Source organism: Camelus ferus, chromosome 33, assembly GCF_009834535.1.
Source record: "Camelus ferus isolate YT-003-E chromosome 33, BCGSAC_Cfer_1.0, whole genome shotgun sequence".
NCBI lineage: Eukaryota > Metazoa > Chordata > Mammalia > Artiodactyla > Camelidae > Camelus > Camelus ferus.
The window spans coordinates 20,383,125-20,407,807 of NC_045728.1; the positions used below are offsets into that span (position 1 = coordinate 20,383,125).

Below are 24,683 nucleotides of genomic sequence, written 5' to 3' on the forward strand. Positions count from 1 at the left end.
ATTGTACCAACATTAAATTTCCTCGTCTTTATAATTTTACTGCGTTCACGTAAGGGAGCATCCTTGTTTTCAGGAAATACATGCTGCAGTATTTAGTGGTAAAGGGACATGATGCAGGCTGCTTACTCTCAAATGGGGTGTGTGTGTGTGTGTGTGAGGGAGAGAGCAAGCGAGAGAGAGAAAGCAGATGGGGGTACATTTTTAATTAGCTGGTGAATCTTAATAAAAGAATATAGAAGCTTTTGTACCAATCTTGCAACTTTCCTCTAAGTTTAAAATTATATCAAAATAAAACATTTCTAAAAACTATTGTATAAAATTATACTTAAAATAGATTGTAAGTCAAAGGTACTTTGCCTTTCTACTTGGGTTGTAGCCCCAATTTAAAAAAACTCAAAACAAAACTAAGAAACACAAATGAGTTTAAGAGCTTGTAGTCTGTTTTTATACTTAGATATATTTTGCTTTTTCTAATATCGTCCACGAAAGCGTCAAATTCTATATAATCAGTGTCCAGATGGGAGCCCATTTATGGAGTTTATTTTCCTCAAGTTTTGTGGCCTTATAATCTGACTTTGTGATAAAACTGACTACTTCTATTGCTTAAGTTATTGATTTTCTTGATACTACAGTGAGCAGAATCTATCCTGGGACACATTCCTTTCTTCTTCTAGTCCTTTTCCTATTATTACATCTTTGAACTCCCAAATACTTCTTCTAAATTCAAATCCTTGTGAATCATTGACATAATTTTTTCTATAGACGCTGATCTTTTTTATTTTTTAATTGCTTCGCTGACATTTTAAATGCCCAGGGTAAATTATTTTTCACAGTCCATCATTAGCCATCAGATAATATTAAAGTGTGCTCTGGAAGTGTTTCTGTATTTAATAGCAGTGCTTTCTGTGTCTTTGTATGGCCGCTTGTACAGCTGGTTAAACAGAATCTTAATCTGAAATGAGACATCACACTATGTAGCTGTTTAGTTTTTAAACTGAGCTAATAGGACTTTAAAGCAAATTGTTTAGAAAATGATGGAAAACCCTGTGACAAAGACTATATATATTTAAAATTATTACCATTGCTCAGATTTTAAAACTGGTAACAGGTTGGAGCATCCAGCACATGCTAGATACTCATTCTCCCTCTTGTTGGAATAGAGAAAGTATTTTTAAAATGGTGTTCATTTTAGATACATATCTATGTAATTCTTTGCAATGTTAATTGTTTCATAGAAATAATGGGATTTAAGTAAATTACACTCAAATTTAAAACTTTAGACCGTAAGCAAACATACGAGGCAGATAGATAGACGTCACCTCAGGTCTTAGGTCTAAGTTCTCCTTAACTTCCCTCCTCGACTCCCTCGGTCCCTGTGCTCACTCACAGAGACACTTTCGTGCTGTAGTGGATCTCACAATCCTGATTTCTGGGGGATAAAATTTTTAATTACATGATGGGATGAGTCTGGTTGCTAGTAGGAGGCAGACATCCACATTAATAGTGGTATTCACAAAGCAATGTCCCTGCTTTTACCTTAATATGAATGTTAGGCAAACGGGAGGGATCTGTGGGCTAGAGTAGATCCTGGCATTATCGCATAGGAGCTTGACTTCATGAACCTTCATTCTTGTTGATGCAAGTCCTTGAATAGTTCTGATGAGTGAAACAGGGAAGCTAGCAGTAAGTGTCACCGTAGTATAGGTCCTGCAGACAGCGGAATTTAAGTTTGGCTCGTTGTTTAAAAAGCAGGTTGTGCCTACATTGTGAGGTTTGCACTTAGAACACGGTTGCTATGGTTACAAGACAAAAAAAACCTCTCTTAAATATCTCTTTGCCTTCTAGGCCAGCAGGCTAACCATTTCACTGTTAGTTGGATAGAAAAAAAAAAGCTGTGTTGACCTTTGACATTCTTCTGGAAGCTGGAAAGGAAATAGCAGCAATATTCTTGCGAGTCTTGGGAATGACTGGGAAGAAAAAAGCCAGCATGTTTTTTGACTTTTAATTGACTCTTTTCTGCGGTGTACTAAAGAAGTGGTTTGAAAAGAATATTGGGTCTTTCATTGTGTGTGACTTCAAGATCTTACAGCTCTGTAGTATCTTTTCCCTGTCAAGTACTGGATGTGGTTGACCTTTTGGATTATGCATTTTTGTTTGTTTTCAAATATTAAGAAAGATCTCCCGTATAACCTTTTGCTTTCTTTAGGACTTAAAGAGTGGTGAGGAAGTGATAAAAGTTTATGGGTAAAGGAAGAGCTCCAAATTCAGACGTTTTTGTCTTATATCTCTTTTGGGTAAAGGTAGCCCTAGGTTTACGTATTAATACATCTATAAGAAAAAACTGAGCCTTTGGTGCAGTTTCCTTTCTTCTTTTCATTTTGGTGTTCCCTGCCTCCCACGTGATGTATTTTTTCCTCCCTGTCCTTTCTAAGAAGTGAATTCCCCTCCTCTTCATCCCCTCTGCTCATGCCTGTCCAGTGGGGGCTGCTCCCTTTGGGGGATTCTCGGAGAGTCACTGTGAATGACAGGGTACATGTTGGAATGAGCGAAGTGTGCTCACAGATCATCGAAGAGGCAGCCTGTTTTGAGAAACGATTCTTGTTGAGGCATTTTAAGAGACAAGAACAGGGGATAATTCTTATGTTATGTCCAAAGGATCTGCCAGTACATCTCACTAGATATCTCATGCCCTCATTTGCCTGAAATTTGAAGACTTGGATTTTCACTACTATCTTCTGGTCTCCAGCACTTCTTTCCAGGAATTTGTGGCACGTGTCCTGTTGCGATAGTAAATTTTGCTTACTGTTTTCTGGTTGACTCTGAGTGCTTTTATTAATTATTCCTTTATTTTATTCTTCCTTAATTCTTCCATTTTAGTCCCTCTGGTAGCTTCTGCATACCCACATGTGCTGTTACTGTTACCACCACCATCACTCTTGCTTTGGAAGGCAAACAATTTAAGAACTTAAAGCCAAGGGCTTGTCAGTATCCAGTCTATATTTTCTACATTTCTACGTTAATGAGCCCTCTTGAATTTAAGTTAAAATTTAAAGCGACCTGAATATTATTTATTCATTTATAAATATATGTATTCAACAAATATTTGCTGTACACTGGGTGCTAGCACTGTGTAGATTTTGATTTACTCAGCCAAGTACAGGAGAAGTAGCTGTGAAGTTAAATATAGACCATTCTGTTCTCTTTTTCTCTTTGGGCCTCTCAAGCATCCTATTCTGAGTCGTGGGTAAAAGACACAATAATGTATAAAATGATCTGTCCCAATTCTTTAGTATCCTGGTGGTAATATCTTACTATTGGACTGACATTTACAATGCTATAATCTATAAACCCTTAATTTCAATAGACTGAAAACCTTCATATTTTTATCTTAATAATGGCCCATACTTCTGATTTTTTAAAGAAATAGTTCCAAACAAGAAAAAAAAACATGAAAAATAGCTTGGTGCTGTTCATTGAATGCTCTTTACTGACAAAATGTTGACAACAACCAACAGTCCAATTCTAAGGAAATGGCCAATTAAAATACAATAAATCTGCTTCCAAGAATGTTAAACAGCTGTTTCATTGAGAACTATGTGGAAAGATTATGCTACAGCATGGGAAAAATGTTCATAATGTTATCATAGCTCTGCTTCCCCAGGAAACAGACTCTGAGATGGAGCTTTGTACCCAGGAATGCAACAGGATCAGTGCCCCAACCAGGCGAACCACAGCAGATTTCAAGGCCTGAGAATAGTCCTTTGTGGTTCATAGCTCCACCCTCTGAGTCATCCTTTGTCATGAAAGATAGCACGTGTTTACTGCTGAATAGGTTTACAACACTGTTTTCCCCGTGAGGATGTGAAGAAAGCAGAATGAGAGAAAGAGGGAAGTTGAACTGTTACACATAGTTGCAGTCACAACAGATGTCTCAGCTGATGTCTTCAGGATTGCCCCCCGCTGAGGCAAGGCTGCTTTGCCTTTGTGTCACAGCTCACCACCTCCCAGACTAACCGTATTTGGATGCAGGCTGCCCTGAGGAGGGGACAGGACATTGGGCCAGGCAGTTCCCTTCAGCTGAAGGCCATTCCTAGAGCAAGACTCAGTCCAGAGCTGACAGCTTCACACACTCCATGAACTATTACGCAAAAGGAAAAAGGCAAACACCAACTGCTTTGTATACATTATTACATTATGAATTCAACTATGTATATGCGTGGGTGTTGCTGGTGACTAGGTTCTTGTCCCATCCCAGAAAGAATTCAGAGACATGGAGGTTAAGAAAGTAAAGTGGGGACTCAGCACACTCTCAAGGGGAACGCGGGCAGGCTCAGGTGAGCAGCTGCCCTGAGTTTCTCTGGCAAGTGAGTTGCATAGGGTGTAAAAATGAATGGGTGGAATATTCCATCGGGGAGGGAAGGGTTTGAGATCGTATTCCCTGATTTTCATCCCAACTCCACCTTCCTGAGGGAAGGTGGGATTTTTGTCCTTGTTTAGTCTGGATCGGAAGTGTCATGTCCTCGGTGCACAGTGGTACTTCTAATCTGCAAGGCTAATTTTATTGAAATGAGGGCATAATGAGCAAAAGGTTACATTCGGACACTGGAGATTCCTGCCTTTTCTCACCTTTCTTTGGCGGCCTCCAGGCCACTTGTCACCCCAAAGTATGTGACTACTTATCAGCCCAGATGTCCCTGCTTTTCTTTGTCTGCACAGGGACCCCTGTTATTTACACAACGTGTGGTTTCCTGTGTTTGACCCATACTCCTCTTTTTTGCCCAATTCCTGCCATTTAGCCTGCATCCCCTTTTGTCTGTTCATTTTCTAGCTAGCTGCCTGCTCTAACATGAGCAGGTACAAAATTGGAAGGGGACGCAGAAAAAATGAACACAACTGTGTTACAAAAGTGAAAGAATTCATAAGAACATAACCTTTTTTTTTTTTTTTTTTACCAAAGAAGCCATGAAACCGAAAGGTTGTAGTTTCCATTACAATATTGGAAGAACTCAGGTGTATATTGTCTTCTCGCCCAATTTTAAAAGATTACCATTTTTGTTAATTATTGCATGTCTCAGGATTTCCCTTGTGTTCTGTTTGTGAAATATCTTCAGGTGTGATATGACAAACACAGCTTGGTGTTCCTGTGAAATTCACTTTGAGATAATAACAGACATATGGACAGCTGGTCTGCTTGGGGTGCTAACTTCAACCATTCCTAGGGGGGGGCCTCCCCTGTACGCAAAAGCAGCAGTGGTTATGGGTTCAGTCCCGTCACGAGCCATTGATCATTTTTTTCCCACAGCCCTACGTTACTTCCCTACCCAGCCCAACATCTTATATATGTGTGATCAAAAAGAAATTGGGTATGAAAAATGTTAATGGGGCAGGGCAAATAAATCAAATATGTTACTGAAGACCAGTTTGAAGTGTATACTCTAGTGAAGAGGAACAAATTTAGATGTCTATTTTCCCAAGTCAGAGTGCATATACACAAAAACTGTAATCCTGGCATAAAAGCACCTCACGCTAGCTCCTCTTATCTGGAGTGGAGCTCCTACCTACCACTTCCTTGTTTCCTTCAAAAGCATAACTTCTAAATCACATATACTATGTCTTTTTTGTGGTGGGACTTGATGGGCTGGTACACGAGTGGTAAAAGAATTTACCAGAGACAAAAGGGTGAAAACAGAAAAGGCATTTATTGGGTGTGCTGCTATAGACAGCAGCGGGTCACCGATGAGCGGTGTCCGTGTGCCCTGAGGATCGGTTGCTGAGGTCTTTTATAAGGGAGGGTGGCCTCTTACTGTTGGTGCTGACGTGACATCGGGCACCTGGGGGTCACGGTGCGTGATCAGCTCATGCACAGATTTCTGACTGGTTGATGTTAAGGTAACCTGGAAGGGAGGGTGTCGGGAAAGGACAGGGCTACGTGACTGTGGCAGGGGGCTGTGACCAGTTCTGGTGGCCAGGCTTCCGCACATTGTAAGGCTGATCATTATCTAGAGTGGTTAGTTCAGCTAAGGCAGGCAGGGATTGAGGAAGGAATGTTATCTTTAAATGGCAGCAACTGGATGCTAGGGGGGCTTTGGAGCAGGACTCTGCCAGATGTCTGTGGACCCCACATTTTTTTCTAATGTACCCTTGTTTGTATATATATTTAAAATAGTTCTTTAGAATTGCCTTTAGTACATTTTGAATTAGTTCTTGGAAACCGTAAGAGAGAAGACAAAGGAGGGCATGAGGGCTGTTTTCAGGTACTTTAAAGGATTTCTGTGAGGAGAGCAAGGTAGACTTGTTCAAATCGCCAGAGGATGTAATAGCACCAGTTGACTAACGTTATAGGAATAGTTTGAGCCGTGACGGAAGCAGGAAGGGACTTTGTGATTCCTAGAGACAGTCAGTCTTGGAAGAGCAGGCTTCAGGAGCTCCTCATCACAGGTGGCGTTTAAGTAGCGGAAGGATGATTACCCGTGAGGACTGCTGTGTTTTGAGGGAGTTTGGACTGAGTTACCAGTAAAGTTCCAGGATACTTGTCAGCTTCATGCATTGACTGTGTGAAATGGTGTATCTGCAAATTCAAATTCTCTTTTAAATGGACATACTGTTGACTGAAAAAGAAATGCACAACCTCCAAGCTGAGAATTACGTTTTTTGTTCCATGGACTTTCTGAGGACGTCAGGTCTGGGAGACAGCCTCTCAGGTAGCTCTAAGGGACTGCTCTGAAGAGGTAAGGGAGGAGCCAAGACATAAAGGAGTTTCTGCAACAAAGACCAGGTAGTCAGAACATCAAAAAATTAGTGTTAAAGGAAACCAGATATCTCAAGGAATTCGGCATTCTGTGTGTGGGAGGATGTAAAGTCTGGGCTCATTGAAATACTCCTCTGATACACACTTCAGCTGTCGAGGGCCAGTAGTATCTTCCCCACCCTGAGTCTCCTCAGGGTGCACCCTTGGGGGCGGCTGCAGTGGCCAAGAGCTTGATGGCTGCAACACCTTTAGTTACTGATATGGCAGGTGGCATTGTTAGTCCACAGTACATTATGACTTGTTGTCAGCCTTCAGAGGTATACCAGAAGCATAAAAATATTAGGCTTGTTTGTGAATCCTGTAAACGAGGTTATAAGCTACTGTAATTCCTACATCATGGATACATGATGATACAGTAATTTCTGTCATTTAAAATCTGATGCTATTTGGCTAATGAAACATTGAGGACTTTGGCCAAGTATTTACTCCCTAATTCGATAGGAAAGTTGTAAAAAAATCATATTTCCATCAATTTTATTTATTTACAACACAACTTTTATTGCAAAGTTAATCTTCTCTGTACAAAGTGAACAGAGGCATCGCTCCCAAGATGAGGGTGGAGCAGTTGAGAGTGAATCACAATTTAGAGACTGTAAAAAGCATAACAATTAAGGAGGCATTAGCAGTGATTAACAGCTCTGAGCAAGCCCTCTGAGGATCTGTCCTTGTGGAAATGAATGCTTTTCTGCCGCTGCCGTTGTGGCCTTCAATTTGAACTGGGCCAGTTATCATCAGCAGAAGTCAGAATCCATGCATTTCCATAGTAAATCTCTTCCTTACCTTCTTAGCTGTCAGGTAAAAGACTGGTTAAAAAGTGCAGGCATGAGAAATGATGGGAACACATCTCCGCAGGAAGATCCCAAAGCCTGTGAGACATTGACATTTTTTCACAATGTGGCAGATTGCATTTCAGAAGCAGGGACCAGGTGTGGGTGTAAGGCTGAAGCAGGTGCTCCTGCAGCTCCTCTTTTTAATTAGCTCTGTTTGTGCATTCTTTGAATCTGCACCACGTTGCTGTGGGGCTGTTGGCTTACTGTCTTCCAGAGCAACGTGTCAGGGTGCTGGGGCAGGAAGGCTGGGAAATGTGATGAGCCCTTAGTCACCTGACAGGTGGTCAGCTTCTGACAGCAAAGCCCTGAAAGGCTGCCTGATTATACACATCCTGCCCTGAGCATGTTCATTTCTTAGTTCTCACATGTGGCTGTTTGTTGGCAAAGGAAGAAGAATTCATCAAACAGTAAGCATTCACATCTATTAAATTAGTCATTTAGCATAACTTGCCTACACTTATGTAAAAAGGCCTGCCAGTGAGTACTGAAGGGTGTGAAAACAGCAGTGGAAAAACTACACATAGACACACAAACGTGTATTTCCACTACAGATACCATGTAATAAACACATTTTATTTGATATACATAGATGTGTGGTCAGTCACACACAGCTATATTTATTTGTTCACTCATTAGTTGATTGATTCTTTTATCTATTCATTCAAAAAACTCACCACAAACAGGCACTGTGCCAGGGACTAGGATTACAATAGTGGTCTTCATTTAGTTTCTCAAAAGCCACGTTTTAGTTTCTCTTCCAGGACCTTTGCATACATGTTCTTTGATCTGAAATGGTTTTTGTTTCCTCTCCTGTCTGCTCCTTCTCGGCTGCCTGGTAGACTTTCACTTACCTTTCAGATGTGTCACTTTTTAAAGAAAGCTTTCTTTGACCCAGTGGATTACCTTAGGTCCCTGTTACACGCTCTCATAGCATTCGGCACCTTATTGTCCTCACATCTGTCATCATGTGGTTTCTGTGTATACAGTTGTTGGATTATTCTGTCTTTCACGTGGCTCAGTAATGGTAAGACCCATTCCTACTCTGATCACCATAGTTTCCCCCACTGCTCAGCGCTGAGACTTAACACGAGCAGGTTTTTCCATTTTTAAAAAGTAAATGAATAAATGGTGAACAGGACATAACCTTTGTCTTCAAAGAGGTTAAGTCTGATTGAGGAGGTGGCCCAGCCCGTGGCTGTTGTGTGATAAATGCTAGGATGAGGGTAACAGCAAAGTGCTTTGGAAACTGAAAAGGCAGAGGCATCCATCTTAGTCTTTGAGTGTCAAGGAAAGCATTTTGGAGGAATTCAGGTGTGAGGATCTGCAAGATGAGTATAAGCAGATAAGTAGCTAAGTAGGGTAGTCAGGAGAACAGACGTCTATTAAAACACAAAACAGAACAAAATAAAACACAAAAGTAGCATGGGCAGAAACCTGTAAGTGAGACATCACTGAACATGTTCAGGAAGCTCCAGGTGGTTCATAGTGGCTTGTATAGAAATGTGAAGTGAGGAAATTGGGAGGGATGAGGATGGACCTGTCAGTACAGGCTGGATCACGCCCTGCTGAGTTTGAACTTTATTTTGAGGGCAGTGGATAATCACTTGAGGGCTTAAAGTAGAGAAATTACATGATAAGATTTATGATTTTTGAAAGGATGCATTCAGAATGGATTGCAGAGACATTAGAAAGCAGAAAAATTAGGAGGGTGTTAAAATAATTCTAGACTGTTGATAATGGTGATCTGAAGCAAAGTGGTATTTAAGATAGATTATCAGAATGTCAGGGGAGATGTACAACACATACACACATACTTTTACTAAAATAAAATTGTATTCTATACATTATTCTGACAGTTTTAACTTAGCTTTTTGTCAGGCAAAATCAAATATGTTTTTATATCTTTTTGTATGTTATTTGCCAGTTTAAGTTAAGGCATGCATACATACAGTCTCTTAGATTTTCTTCCACAATATTTATTGTTTAAATTTTTGTATTTTAAACTTTTAATTGATCTTGAATTTGATTTTTTTGTGGTGTGAGATGGGATTTAATTTTATTGTTTTCCAGATGGCTAGTGACATTTATTAAAATAAGCTGTTCGTTCCCCACTGAATTAAAATACTGTTTTGTGATATATTAAAATTCATACACAGATTTGCTTCTGAATTCTCTATTCTGACCCAGTAAAAGAGACTTTTGTTCTATAGAAATAAAAATGTTAATGATAGTGCATTTTATTTATTCCAGTGTCTGGTTCTTCCTCAATAGTCTTCCTATTCATGCATTTTTGAGCTATTCTTAGCATTTATTCTTCCATATGAATCTTAAAATTACTATGTTAGTAAGAAGGCTTACTGAGATTATGATTGGAAATGTATTAAACCCATATATTAACTTTGGGAGAATCAATTTTTTATAATGTAAGATCTTTCCATCCTAAAATATGGAATATTTTTCCATTTGTTTAGTTTCTGTTTTCTGTGTTAAGATTTAATAATTTTCTTAATAGAAGTTCTATGGCTTTCTTATTAAATGTATTCCTATGATTTTATAGTTTTCATTGCTACTTTGTATAGAATATTTCCCCATTTCTACTTCTTGATCCTTACTGCTAATATAAAGAAAAGCTATTGATTCTTTCTATATTTATTTTATATTTAGTTTTTGACTATGTTTTCTTATTAACCCTAATAGGATTTTTTCTATACAATGTATGCTGTAAGTGTTTTGAGCACCAAAAAAAAAAAAAAAAGAAAAGAAAAAGCAGGAAAGCAAGAAAGAGACTTGAAATTAAAAGACTTTCTAGGTTTTCTAAATGTACAATATTTATTAGCAGAAAGAGATAATTTTGCTTTTCTTTATATGTGTAGTCATTGTTTTATTTTCTCTATCTCATAGCATCCGCTAGAACCTCCAAGATAATATTGAACAACAATGGTGATAGCAAACTTATTTGTCTAATTTCTGAATTTAGTTGAAATGTTCTCAGTATTTCACTATTTAGAGTAAGTTTTGTTTTTGGTTTTTGGAAAACAGCATTTATTATATTTGAGCACTTTCTTTATATCTCCTGTTTTACTCAAAATTTTTATTAGAAGTGTTTAATTTCAGACTTTTCCTAATCTACTGATAAGACAATATTATTTTCTCATTTAATTTTATAAATGTCATAGTTAATACTGATAAATTTTCTACTGTTGACCTACTTTTTCATTCCTGGTATGAACAATACTTGGTGATGATGTATTCTTCTTTTATAAACTACTGGATTCTATTTGCTATTATTTTTGCAAATATAAGACAAAATGGTCTTAGTATACTGTATTAAGTTTTGGCATTAAAATTATGTGGGCTTAATGAAAATAACTGAGTAGTTTTAATTGTTTTCTATGGCTTGGAAATATTTAAATAACTTTGGAATTATCTATTTTTTTAAAGGCCAGCCAGAACTCAGGTTGCCCATTTTTTTTGGGAATATTTTTGTCATTTATGTTTTGTCAGAAAATTCTCTATTTATATTACATTTACACATTTGTTGGCAGAACACTGTGTGGTTCTTTTTTGATTCCTTTATGTCTTCTTAATATGTGCTATGTCTTCTTTCTCACTCCTGATTTAGGTTTTATCTACTAGTTTCAGCTTTTTATCTCTTGATATTTTAAGCTCAACATAAGTTTTTTCTTTTTTTTTTAATTAAAGTACAGTCAGTTACAATGTGTCAATTTCTGGTGTACAGCACAATGTCCCAGTCATACATATACATACATATATTCGTTTTCATATTCTTTTTCCATTGAAGGTTATTATAAGATATTGAATATAGTTCCCTGTGCTATACAGAAGAAATTTGTTTTTTTAATCTACTGTTGTATATAGTGGCTAACATTTGTAAATCTCAAACTCCCAAATGTATCCCTTCCCATCTCCTTTCCCCTGGTAACCATAAGATTGTTTATTATGTCTACAAGTCTGTTTCTGTTTTGTAGATCATTAGTGCCCTCTTTTTTTCTTTCTTTTTTTTAGATTTCATACATGAGTTATATCATATGATATTTTTCTTTCTCTTTATGGCTTACTTCACTTAGAGTGATGATCTCTGGGTCCATCCATGTTGCTGCAAATGACATTATGTTATTCTTTTTATGGCTGGGTAGTATTCCATTGTATAAACATACCACAACTTCTTTATCCAGTCACCTGTTGATGGACATTTAAGTTGTTTCTATGCCTTGGCTGTTGTATATATAGTGCTGCTATGAACATTGGGGTGCATGTATCTTTTCTTAATTGAAAGTTTTTTATTTACTTATTTATTTTTGTTACTGAAAATATTTTTAACATGTACTTTTAAGTACAGTTTCTGTTGTGCCTCATAGGATTTTGAATGAATTAATCTCCTTTTCATTGATTTCTAGATGTTATAATTTCAACTTTGATTTTATTTTTAATCCATGAAAGGGTATTATTTAATATCCAAATAGATAAGATTTTTAGTCATCCTTTTTCTTACTTATGTGTTTATTGTTATTATTATTTGTATTGTTATTAGAAAATATGATCTGCAAAATCTTAAAAATATGTTATGGAAATTTTGTGGCTAAGTATTTGAGCAATTTTTATAATTTCTTTACATGTGTATATACATACGTGCCCACATACGCATATATGTGCAGGCTTTTGTTGTCAAATTTTGTTTTAATTTCATTTTTCTTCTGACTTTTAAACAAATTTTATTGTTAATATTTATTTAATTTATCTATGGTCCTGATTTTTTCACCTGTGATCCTTTGGGTTCTGAAAAGGGCACATTAGAGTTTATCAGCAAAATTTTATTTTTATTACATTTTTCTTTTATTGATTGTTTTGTTATATTTATTTACTTTATGGTTTTGGTTTTTTGTCTGTCAGATCCATCTAATTTTGAGAGAGGTATATTAAAATTTTTTTACCATAATCCTACTATAATTCCCTCTATAATTTTATTTTAATTTTTAAAATATATAACAGCTATATTGAAATTTAATTCACATACCATACAGTTCACCCATTTAAAGTGTATACCTTAGTGGGTTTTTAGAATAATCATAAAGTTGTGCTGCTGTATCACTGCAGTCAGTTTTGAACACTTTTTGTAAATGAGTTTATAGATGTACAATTCTTATATATGGTATGAATGAGAATTTCTGCCATTTGATGAGGATATTTATTTGTTTGCATTTAGTGAAATGCATAATTTACTGATTTTCTTTCTTTCATCTTAATTTATAGTCATTTATTTTATATTACTCTTTCTTTCCCTTATCTTTGCTGTTTTGATCATGTTGAAATTGTATACATACGTATATGTATGTATAAGTATTTTTAACCTTTGCAGCTTGAAAAGTTCTGTTCTACTTTCCCACTTCATTATTGGCTAGCTTCCCTTTCCTGTTACTAAAATGAGATTGTATGTTTTTTTCACTATTTTAAAACAAAATATCCCTTATTTCCCTACTAAGAATGTATTTTTTCTCTAGTTATCAGATCTCATTTAGAAGAGACTTTACAATGCTGTTAGTACTTTTGTCCTTTTGCCCTCCTGCTTTTTCTCCCAACTTTGGGTTTTGCTGAGACTTAGTTCCAGATTATCAACACAGCTTTCCTTGCAGTTGTCAATAGTTTCACTTTCCGTCTGTTTCAGTAATCTTTATTTACATGTATATTACAAATTTGCAAATAATCTGTCATTGACATATATCTGTATATAATGTGAGCGTGTGTGTGTGCGCGCGCGCATGTGTGTTGCACAATTCAGTGCTCCTTGTTGTTTTTACTTCTTCCATCTTCTCTTACCAGGACGTCTCTGTTTCAACTTGTTCGATTAAAGTGTTTTCTCAATTCTTTTCCTTAGGTGTTTCACTGAGTGATGTTGCTTCTGAATCTTTCCCAGATTTCTTGGCTGCGTATAAATTCCTAGATTTAAATTCTCTCAGTATTCCACATATATTGTTCCACTATCATCTAGCTTCCAGAATTGCAAATAAGTACAATTTTTGAGACTTTTTTGAAAGTTGCTTGTTCTTTCCTTCCACTAAATATTTTCTTACCTCTGTATTTCAGGAATTTAACCAGATGTATTTAGATTTCTGTGTGTGTGTTTGTGTGTGTGGTTTCTTATCATACTTGGCTGGAACTGTGCCTTTTCCGTCAGTAGATTCAGGGTTTTCTACAGTTCAGGGGGAAATTCTATTACTGGTTTAGTTATGTAGTACTTTCTCTATTGATTCCTTTTTCTCATTCTAGGTCACACTGTTTAGAGACTGTACATTTCATGAGTTTACAGTAAACAAAAGGATCATAGATATTTACAATACAAGAGGATATCTGGTATTTTACAAGAAAGGCACAAAGATATGCTTTGCTATTTGAAAGCAAGGAGTAATAACTGATGATGTTAGAGTGTACTAGTTTCTGGGTGAGAAATACTCCACGCTGCTCAGAGTTTGGCTTTATCTCCAATATGCCATGTTTCTTATTTAAAATTTATACCCTGTGTATATTTTAAAGCGTACTTTAGCATATACTCAAAAATCACAAACTGTAAACTTAAACATCACAAATATTTTTGTGCCTGAAGCAATTACTATACTTCTAATAATACTATTCCTTTTTAGTATTCAAGAATTAATCTAGAATATGTTAGAGAGTTTACTTCTAATACTATGCTTAGCAAATTCTTTGCTCAAAGATGTTAAAATCCTTTTTTTTAAAAAATCTGAATGTGTGTCCTGTTTATATAAAAGAATTTAAAAAATATTAAGGAAAATTAATTTTAGTTCACTTACACTTAAAAATAAATGTATCACGTATACTGTGTTCTTTTTGTTGTTGTTGTTGGGGGAAAGATGTAATTAGGTTTATTTTTTGTTTTGTTTCTTTGTTTATTTCTTTGTTTCTTTATTTTTTAATGGAAGTACTGAGGATTGAACCCAGGACTTTGTGAATGCTAAGTACGTGCTCTACTTCTGAACTATACCCTCCCCATGCTGTGTTCTTTTTTGAAGATGAACAGAGATGCCACAAATGCACTAAAAGGAGAATTAAATGTCTCTAAAATGGTAGAAAAATCACTGCTTAACCTTTCATAGATTAAGAGCACAATTGTTAAGGATCTTTCTTTTCACTATTATCCCCAAAAGTTTTACTTATTTGACTAAAGTATTCAAACTACAAAGATTTTGTCACGCCACCAAGATTCAAATGAGACTGTATCAGATTCAAAGCAGTTTCCCTTAAAATTACAATTTGGGCAGTGGGATTTCTTTTCTATCTCCCTTCCTTATTGTTATTTAGACATATGTAATACTTACCCTTACATTTCTGGGATCCAGAAACTAACTTTATTTGTAGATTGACATGGCACTATAATTACATTTTTATAAAAGCATCATCTGTGTTTCAAACATAGTTGACAAATGTGTTACGGTCCTGCTAGATAAAATAATTTTTTCTTGACAAATACTGTATATTGCGACTTACATGTGGTATCTGAAAAGATAAACTTAAAAAGAGAGAATAGAATGGTGTTTACCTGGGGTCTGGGGGAAATGGGATGTCCTGACTTCCAGCTAGAAGAGGACTAAGTTCTGGAGATCTAACACACTGCGTTGTGATTATAGTTAACAGTTGTGCATTATACATTTGAAAGTTAAGAGAGCAGATTTTAAACGTTCTCACTACAAAAAAGAAGTGGTAATGATGTGAAGTGATGGAGGTGTAAACTAATGGGAAGTTGCTAATCATTCTGCAATATATAGTGTAGCAAATCAACACACTGTATACCTTAAACCTTCATGTGTTATCTTTCAATAAATCTAGAAAAACAATTGTTTCTCTAAAAGGATAATTATTTCCGTAAAATGTTGAAATCTCCTGGACTTGAGATACAGTTGTGATTGAGTTACATTACTTAGATAGTGGGTTGGTGAACCCTAAGTAATTAATCAAAAAAAAAATTACGGTGTGTCCACAGTTCACAGAAATGAGTGGTTGGTAGTTATTCAGCTTGCTGACTGAAGTTTTAAGCAACTTGAAAGTACACCTTTTGCTTTGGTATTTTCCCATGTTAGTGGGGACTGATAATCTGCTGGGTGATAAGGATGGTCTCTGGAACTAGAAAGATACTAATTTCCCTCTTTTATTAATAAATCTTCCCTTGGAGCATCCAGGACCCCCATCAGTGCCATATCTTTGATGCCATATCTTTCTCTAGTCATTTGGTGCATATAATGGCAACCTTTCACCTCTCCAACCAGGGAGGGCAGAGTTTTTGTTTTTTAACAATTTATAAAACAAGTAATTTTAGCCTTCCAATAATATTACTGATTCAGTGAAGCTAATATCTGTTTCTTCATCTTTCCCACACTCCTCAACCCATTACCCTCAGTCTTCTGCCTCCACCTCTGCACTGAAATTGCTCTGTTACTGGTCCCCAAAGTTCTGACCAATCCAGTTTCAAGTTTTCTTACTAGACCCTGCTGTGGCATTTGGTAACCAGTGACTGCTCCTTCCTGTTGCTTCGTTAGTGATGCATTAATTCACCCAACATCCAGCTGTTATTTTTTGAGCACCTGCTAAATGTCAGGAAGAATGCTAGGTATTGATGATACACCAATGAGCAAGATACGGATTTCCCCTCCACCCCGGCAGATTTGTACTTGTTTGATATTGTGCACAATTATCACACAGTATTTATTACACAAAATTTAGTCTTAGACAGATGTCACTTTGAGACCTGGCTCTGCTACTTACAATTGTGTGAACACGGGCAATTTATTGACGTTGCTCACCTTTAAAATGGGTGCAGTTAAAATACCCACTTGACATTTTTAAAAGTATTAGATAATCTATGAAAATATTCGGCACGTTTCGTGGCACTAATTTCTCCATTCTTACTGGAACTACTTAATTCAATTAATAAAATCTTCTTCTGAAGACGCTGCAGCATCTCTTTGGCTGGTATCTTTGACTCTGGTCCCGGCACCCGTAAGTGGAACTCCTGCACGGCTGATGAATTAGCGGCTCCTTCCCGCCGCCGCTGCTCCTCAGCGCGACCCGCTGAACGGCTTGCCCTTCCCTGGCTGTGCCGGGCTCGCCACCTCCCTGCTTCGTTCATACTTCATTACTCCCCATCTGCTAGAATGCTTTTTGCTTTTTCCCTTCCTTGTTGGCCTTTTGGAAACCTACTTTTTCTTCAGCTCTCTTTTCAAACTTTGTCTCGCTGAGGGAAAGTCAGATATACTTTCCCCCGTGCCTCCATGGCCCATGTACGCCTCTGTTCTAGCCCCGTCATTGTAATTTACTCATCTGCAGGGACCCACGAGAGAAAAGGATGTGTCTAGTTGTCTTGGTGTCCTTTGATGTGGCACAACTTTAGCTTTAAAAGCTCGATTATATTACCCAAACTAATACTTAGATGAATGCTTAGTTTCTAAGAATGAATGCTTACTCACCGTGTGCCAGGCATTATGCTACTGTAGGTACACAAACATGGATGCCCTCAAGATGTGCACTGTGTGAAGCTGGATGGATAGCAAATGAGGGACAAACGATTCATGTCATCAATGAACATACCATTTCATTTACAGCAAAAGGATGTCAGCATTGAGGCTATTCACTTTTTTAAAAGAGGTGAATTAACAGTAATTTCAAATTCTTTAAACTTACCTGTTAATGAAAGCAGTTTTGTTGTAAGGTTTGCCTCTTGAGGAAATGTATTTTTATAGACCCAGACGTCAAGCTGTCATAGCTTTTTGTGATATGAGTAGACAAGCATTGTTTCAGGTGATTTTCTGTAAGTAGGGGATTTGCATCAATAATAAGTGGAACCTTGCGAGTGAGACTGAACAACTCTCCCTGTGCTTTCTAAATCTTGCCATGTTTAAAGTGGGAATCTTGGGTACTGATTCATAGCATATTTGCAAAAGTTGAAGTGATCATTCCCTACCTTTAATTTTTCAAACTCTAGGAATTTTTTTTCTTTTCTCATCTTGTGCAGTGTAACAGTTGTGAGACCAAAAATATTTATTGGTTAATTGAATACTGTGCTGTATATAGAATTACCCCGTATACTGTTGGTGCATAATACTCAAAATAACTTAGCTTTTCTTTATTGATACATCACTTTAGTACCCTGGGAGGCCTTAACATGATCATGTGAGACTTAATCTTTGAATCTTAAGTACAAAAGTGCTTTTTAAAGCAGTAAGGATTTCTAGTTGACAGACTGCAGTTCCATAGAGTAGTTTTTATTTTGCTGCCTCTAGTGAATTTACTTACTTGTTATTTTCCAGATGACTCTTTGCGATTCTGCCATTGGAAATAGAACATAAGCTTCCTGTGTTATATCTGTGTTCTTAACAACAGTGAGGGCGTTTTTAATGCTGTGAAAAATGCAAGTCTGAAAAAATTCTCTTCTTCTCTTCTGTGCGTAAAGACCCTAAGTACTTTTAAAACACAACTCTTCAAAGTAGGGAAGCAATCCATGGAATGTTCTCAGTGACTTACGGAGTTTTGTTGCTCATCAAATATCGTCAGATTATAGGAATTTTTGTTTATTCTGAATTTAGTTTTTAATAAGGATTTTGTCATTTAAAATGATTAGCAACAAAGAACATTGTCATGGAAGGGACGTAAGTTTAATTTGTATGTATTAGAATTGTTTAGTTGTAATTTAGAGACTGTGATGTAGGGATTTGGTTTAGGAAGATGTGTTAGTGAAGGGCTTTTCAGGCAGCTGTAATCAAACCAGGAGAGTGTGGTTTATAATCCAAGAGAGAGGAGAGATTTAAGAGGAAGGGATGGTGAACACTGTCAAAGTAAAAGGGGAAAAAAAAATAAACAAGGTTAAGTAAGATAAGGACAAAACAGGATCTATTGGTTTAAATAATTATAAAAGCAGTTTCAGTGGAGCAGTTGGAGCAGGAGCCAAACTGCAGTGAATACCATTTATCTTGTTTTCTCACCAGAGAAGACTGGGCAGATCACTGCTATTATTTCCAATTCCGGCTGGCATTATTATTAGTGACTGCAACATATGTTGAAGTTCAATCTTATAACATGTTAGACAATGTGAGATGGGTGGTGATTTATTCTCATAGCTGACTCTCTCAGCTTGCCTTGAATACCAAAGTTATGCAACTAAAATTAATGTGAAATGTTTCCTAATAAAGGGAATATTTTTCACTTAAATTTTCTACTTATTTTCATTTCACATTGATTTCAAGAACTTCTTAGCCAAACTAATTTAGACTCTGTAGTAAGTTTTCCAAAAGTATTTGATGTGTTTGGACTCTGTTTTTAAAATAACATTATTGACTCTGTTTTATCCCCTTACTTTATGGGGAGAACTCATAGGGAGTAATAAAGGTAGGAACAACAAACTAAGCCACAGACAGCCTCGACTGCTTTGCATTCTAACAGGACAGCAGCAAAGTCCTGTCTGATTCTCAGGACCTCCTTATAAGATGGGATAGATAAGACAATAAGGTATGAATATATAAACTGCATGTATTGATTTCAGCCAAAGGCAAAGGAGAAGCGATTAGGTGACTCTACACAGAAGCTTGCCTCAGGACACAGACTCAGCTCTTTTATCTGAGTCGTATTCTGCTTCTTTGCTCCTTATTTTCCCTCAGATTATCCTCAAGGGTGGATCTAACTAGATCACGTATGATCCTGCTTCCAATTACCATATAATGCATTGTGTGTGTATTTTTTAATTTTTTGGTAATAATTCCATTGTTATAAGGTAGATTTCCTTTTGCTGTGGCATCTGGAAATGAGTATGAACTGAGAAAACTTAACAAAGACCTTTATCTCTGTCTGGTCAGATTCCTACTCTTCTTTTGTCTGCTCTCATTTTTGTGAGTGAAAGAATGAATGAAAATCATTCCACAGTTTTAATTCCTTGTTTTGTCTCTCTTCCTGTGGTCTAGCTGACCTGCATGATTTTTCTCTGCGCTTACTAATGAAATGCTTCTGTTTGCGTGAGATAACCTGATGCCTTTTCCTGCTCGTGTACCACAGAGTCCCTCTCCGGCGAAGGGGGGGGGGCTATTTTCCACTTAAATGAATTTTGAGAAATAAAATAGTAATATTGAATGGACATAATATAGAGACAGCTTTATAGTTGCCTCTTAAAAATTATTTGGTGATGAGGGAAATCGTTGAGGAAAAGATGTTATTCATGATAATTACAGCAAATGGAGTAGAGTATTGGCAAGGAAAGTGACAGCTAGATTAGCAGTGTTTAAAAAGTTCATGCCCCAGGGGTTGAGGGGAGGGTGGAATGAACAGGTGGAGCACAAAGGATTTTTAGGATAGCAAAGCTACTTTATATGACACCATAATGGTGGGCACATGTTAACATACATTTGTCAGAGCTCAAGGAGGTACACCAGAAATTGGCACAATGTTGTAAACTGATATACTTCAATGAACAACAACAAAAAACTCAAGGATGTGCAGCACCAAGAGTGAATGGACCCTAATGTAAACTCTGAACTTTGGGTGATAATGTTATGCCAGTGTAGATTCATCGATTGTAACAAATGTACCGCTGTAGTTCACAGTATTGATAGTTGTGGGGGCGGGTTGTGTATGTTGGGGACAAGGGGGTACATGGAAATTATCTTTATATTCTGCTCAGTTTAGCTATGAATCTAAAACTGCTTTAAAAATAAAGGTTATTTAAAGGCAAACAACAACAAAAAGGTTTATGGTCGTTAACATCTTAGAAACATCCAGAAGACGAACTGAAGTTTAATTTCTCTAACTCAAAATGAATGAATTAACCTCTTAGGGAAAATTTGTGTACCCAAGGGAAATACCTCTCTTACTTTACTCACTAGCAACCTCATTTGATAAGCATTAAAAAAGCTATACATTCAATTATTTTTATTAGATTTCATTAACATTTGCTTCCATTTACCTCTAGGTTTGAAGTTTGAGGAAGTTCAAGAAAGATTTGGTGAGGAGTTCTTTAATATATGCTTTGATGAGAATGAGAGAGTCCTTCGAGCTGTAGGTGGCACGTTGCAGGACTTTTTTAATGGCTTTGATGCTTTGTTGGAACACATTAGAACTTCTTTTGGAAAACAGGCCACCCTGGAGTCACCATCATTCCTATGCAAAGAGCTCTCCGAAGGTACCCTCATGCTCCACTACTTCCACCCTCACCGTATCGTGGGATTTGCAATGCTTGGGATGATTAAGGCTGCAGGAAAGAAGATCTATCGGCTGGATGTAGAAGTGGACCAGGTTGCAAATGAGAAACTGTGCTCCGATGGTTCAAACCCAGGCAACTGTAGCTGTCTTACCTTCCTCATCAAGCAACGTGAAAACACCAACATCACGAAGAACCTTCCACAGGGAACCTCCCGGGTTCCCGCGGACCTCAGAATCAGCATCAGCACCTTCTGCAGAGCCTTCCCTTTCCACCTGATGGTTGACCCTCACATGGCAGTCCTTCAGCTGGGGGAAGGCCTGAGGAAGCAGCTGCGATGTGACACTCACAAAGTGCTCAAGTTCGAGGACTGCTTCGAGATTGTTTCTCCAAAGGTTAACGCCACCTTCGAAAGGGTCCTGCTGCGGCTGTCCACCCCATTTGTGATTAGGACCAAGCCTGAGGCTTCCAGCACTGAGAATAAAGACAAGGTAAGTGGCCATGGACTTGACGTGGGTGATGAGAGTTAGGAGATTGCATAATTATTTCAGTAAATTGCATGCTGGCAACACTTGTAATTATTTGGGCAAGATTGCTTAGAGTGCCATTTAGAAAATTATTGGTCCCCTGGATGTATATAAAAAGGTTTGGCTCTATTCCCAGCCATTTTGCATAGTGTCTGCCTCTTTCATTAATTTATTTCATCACATAAAAAGAAGACATTTAATAATACTAGCCGTAGTAATTACAAAAATGGCAGGACTCCCTGGAAACATGATACTATAAACCCATGAGTATTTCCACTGAAGTCAAAATGAGAAAAATGGTGAGACTGATTTCAACATTGTGGGGCTTGCTTGCCTTATCCTTAAATAAATATAGGTAAAAAGCTAGCTATGCTTGAGTATGTTATGTTGTAAATTTCATAATTTAGGAACATCTGATATATATCCTGTTTCTTCTTCATATTCAGAATAATTCATTTTCTAAAAGTTGGAAATTAAGCAACTATCTCAAGACTTCTAATTAAATTTTAGTATTGAGAAAGATGCATTTCTTTATAATATGTTCACTTCTTGAGAGAACACCGAATACACTGGAATTATTCTGTCTTTTAAATTTAGAGAATATTAAAGCTGTTGGTTTTCTTTTACGGAAGTATGATATTTGGCTAGGAGGGTTTGAAGCATCTTTGGCTGTAGAATAGAAGTTAATATTTTGGAAAATGTGCCTGAAGTAGAATATATTATTACCGATATTAATTGCTTTATATATTTTGTAGATTTGAGAAAAATTAATTCAATATAAAGTTACTGCTTCAGATTTTTCCCCCCTACATTTTATATGGCTTGTATGTCTACTTAATTTGTATTCCACGGTAAGAAATAGACACAATGAAATGATGACTCAAATGTCAAGGCCCCCTGCCAGTTCCAATAATAAGGAACTGTGCTCATTGAGAAGATGCAATTATAATTTAAACAAGTTAGTGGCGGTTTAAAAATAAAGCAATAAGCAGGATTTTTAGTTAGTGTAAGGATAGCAATCCTCTCATCCTGTTTACATGTCTGCTTATTCACCTGGGTTTGCCAGAATGGGCCATTTGGGAAGCTACATTGGCCCAAACAAAATTATAGTCAGTGAAGTCATGGCATGGAGTCTTAACCAGATAGTAACATTTTTGCATTATTATCTTGCCAGATTCCAAGTTTACAGTTGCTTAAAACATGAGAGGAAAACAATCAGGGTTAAAAATTATGATTCTGTTGCTAAATTTGGCCTTGATAGTCATTATTTTCCCCATAACTGTTGGTCTTGTCAGTAACTCCATGTTACCTGAAGTTTCTAATTTTATGTTAGGCTTTGATAAGAAACTGCTATTTTTCAGTAATGTAAGATGTTTGTTCTTTAGTCTAACAGTGAAGGCTTTCATGGTAATTTAACAATGTTGGCTATGCACTTAAGCCCAATGAGCCACCACCCCAGCCATCAAAAAGAAAAACAGCAAAAAACATGGGCCACTAATACAGCTGAGTGATGGTAAACCGTCTGCAGAATGAGCTGTAATTCTTTTGCTAAACCACAATTCTTGTCATTTTGTATTGTCCCTCAGTGGTTAACTATAGAGTAGAGGTAGACACGCTTGTGAGCAATTTGGTGAGACAGCCATCATCCTAGTTTCAGAGAAGTTACGTCTTGATTCTGCAGTAATGAGTTATAAAGACATAAGGATTGGTTATCAGAGCGGGAATGTCACTGAGCGGCATCTGATATATTTTCAAAGAGAGGCAGAAGGGAATCTGATTTTTCAACCATGAAGAGCTCACCCTGTTGTCAAGACTAAGTTAAAATAATTCTCTGACCACTTAGGCTGCCTGCCTCAGAAAGTTATTTGTGAAGATTAAATGACACAGTCCATGTAAAATTCTTATTATATCTTTAGCTTCAGGGTTAAGTGTTAAATAAATGTTTTTTATTATTACTTCTGTTACAATTATTATCATTGTTCTTTTCCACTTGTAAGATTCCTCCTATCCATTCTCCTGCTCTCTTCGTGCCTTATGGGAGGAACCACTGGAGATCAGTAGGTTGAATAATTTTAGAAAAATACCAAGGCCGCCTAACGTCTTCACACAGTCTGACTAGGGCTTGTCTACTCAGTAGTGACTAGAAGACCGCTTGTCACAAATTCTGTAGGTGCTTTATTTGGATCTGCTTTTTTATTTGTAGGCTATCATTGTCTCAAAATCCCTAGTCTCCTCAGAGTCACTAAAGTTTGGATCGAATTTTTAGTACCTGTCTCTGTGGATCTTTTATGTTGACTTGTTACAGCGCTTTGTTGTACCTGTGGCTTCCAAAATAAAATGGACTGGTTAGCTGGGGGAAAACCTGAAACAGCAGTGGATTTTGAGGAAAAGTACAATAAATAGTATGAGCTGATTTTTTTTTCCTTAGTAGCAATGCTTCAAAGAACTTTAATAACATTGTAGAAGGAGTCCAGCACCCGAAATACATTGTCTCTATGATAGAGCAATGACCTTGCCATTCATCTTCACTTCTGTTTTTATTGGGTTTTTTAAGTATCTTTCATTCCAACATTCTTTTTTTTTTTTTTAATTTGATGGAGGGAGAGGTAATTAGGTTTATTATTTATTTATTTTAATGGCTGCCCTGGGGGTTGAACCCAGAACCTTGTGCATGCTAGGCAAGCACTCTACCACTGAGCTATACCCTCTCCCCCCTTCATCTTCACTTTTGTTCTCAAGGTTGGAACTGAGGAAAAGCATAACACATTTCTTTTTCAGTTCCCAGAAATATCATCACATTTGCCTTATTAATTAGAAATTGCAAAACAAATGCTGGGAAATAATTTTCCAAGAATAAAGGCAGAATTAACCAGTTATTTTCTATGGTCAGATCAGTTTCCCAAATGCACCTTTTCCTTTTGTAGACACATGCCCATCATTCTTCCGACATGGTGATTGAAAAATTTAAAACATATTTTAGTAATCTTACCATACCATAATGACATTGTTGAAAGATAAATTTATTTGACTTCAACTTAAAATAAATTTAATTTGGGAAAATGTGAGCATTCCTTCTCTGTTCCGATCATAAGATTCTATTAGAATGTTGTGTATTCTTGCCTCCTTGTCATAGAATAATTGACTATGGGGTAGTGTGGGTTTATTCCTGGGCTCTCTATTCCGTTCAGTTGAGCTATATATCTGTTTCTGTGCCAGTACCATGCTATTTTGACTACTGTAGCTTTGTAGTATAATCTGAAGCCGGGAAGGGTGATACCTCCGCCATTGTTCTTTTTTTCTCAAGATCGCCT

General features: G+C 36.9%; 1 protein-coding gene across 2 annotated transcripts in view; it reads left to right on the plus strand.

The window, feature by feature from the left end:
• Window positions 1-24,683, plus strand: part of GUCY1A2 (guanylate cyclase 1 soluble subunit alpha 2) — a 255,314-nt gene that overhangs the window by 53,452 nt on the left and 177,179 nt on the right. For both annotated transcript variants that reach the window (XM_032472717.1, XM_032472718.1), the window contains exon 4: window positions 20,618-21,336. In XM_032472717.1, the coding sequence (XP_032328608.1) occupies window positions 20,618-21,336 (719 nt within the window). The remainder of the gene's footprint in view (window positions 1-20,617; window positions 21,337-24,683) is intronic.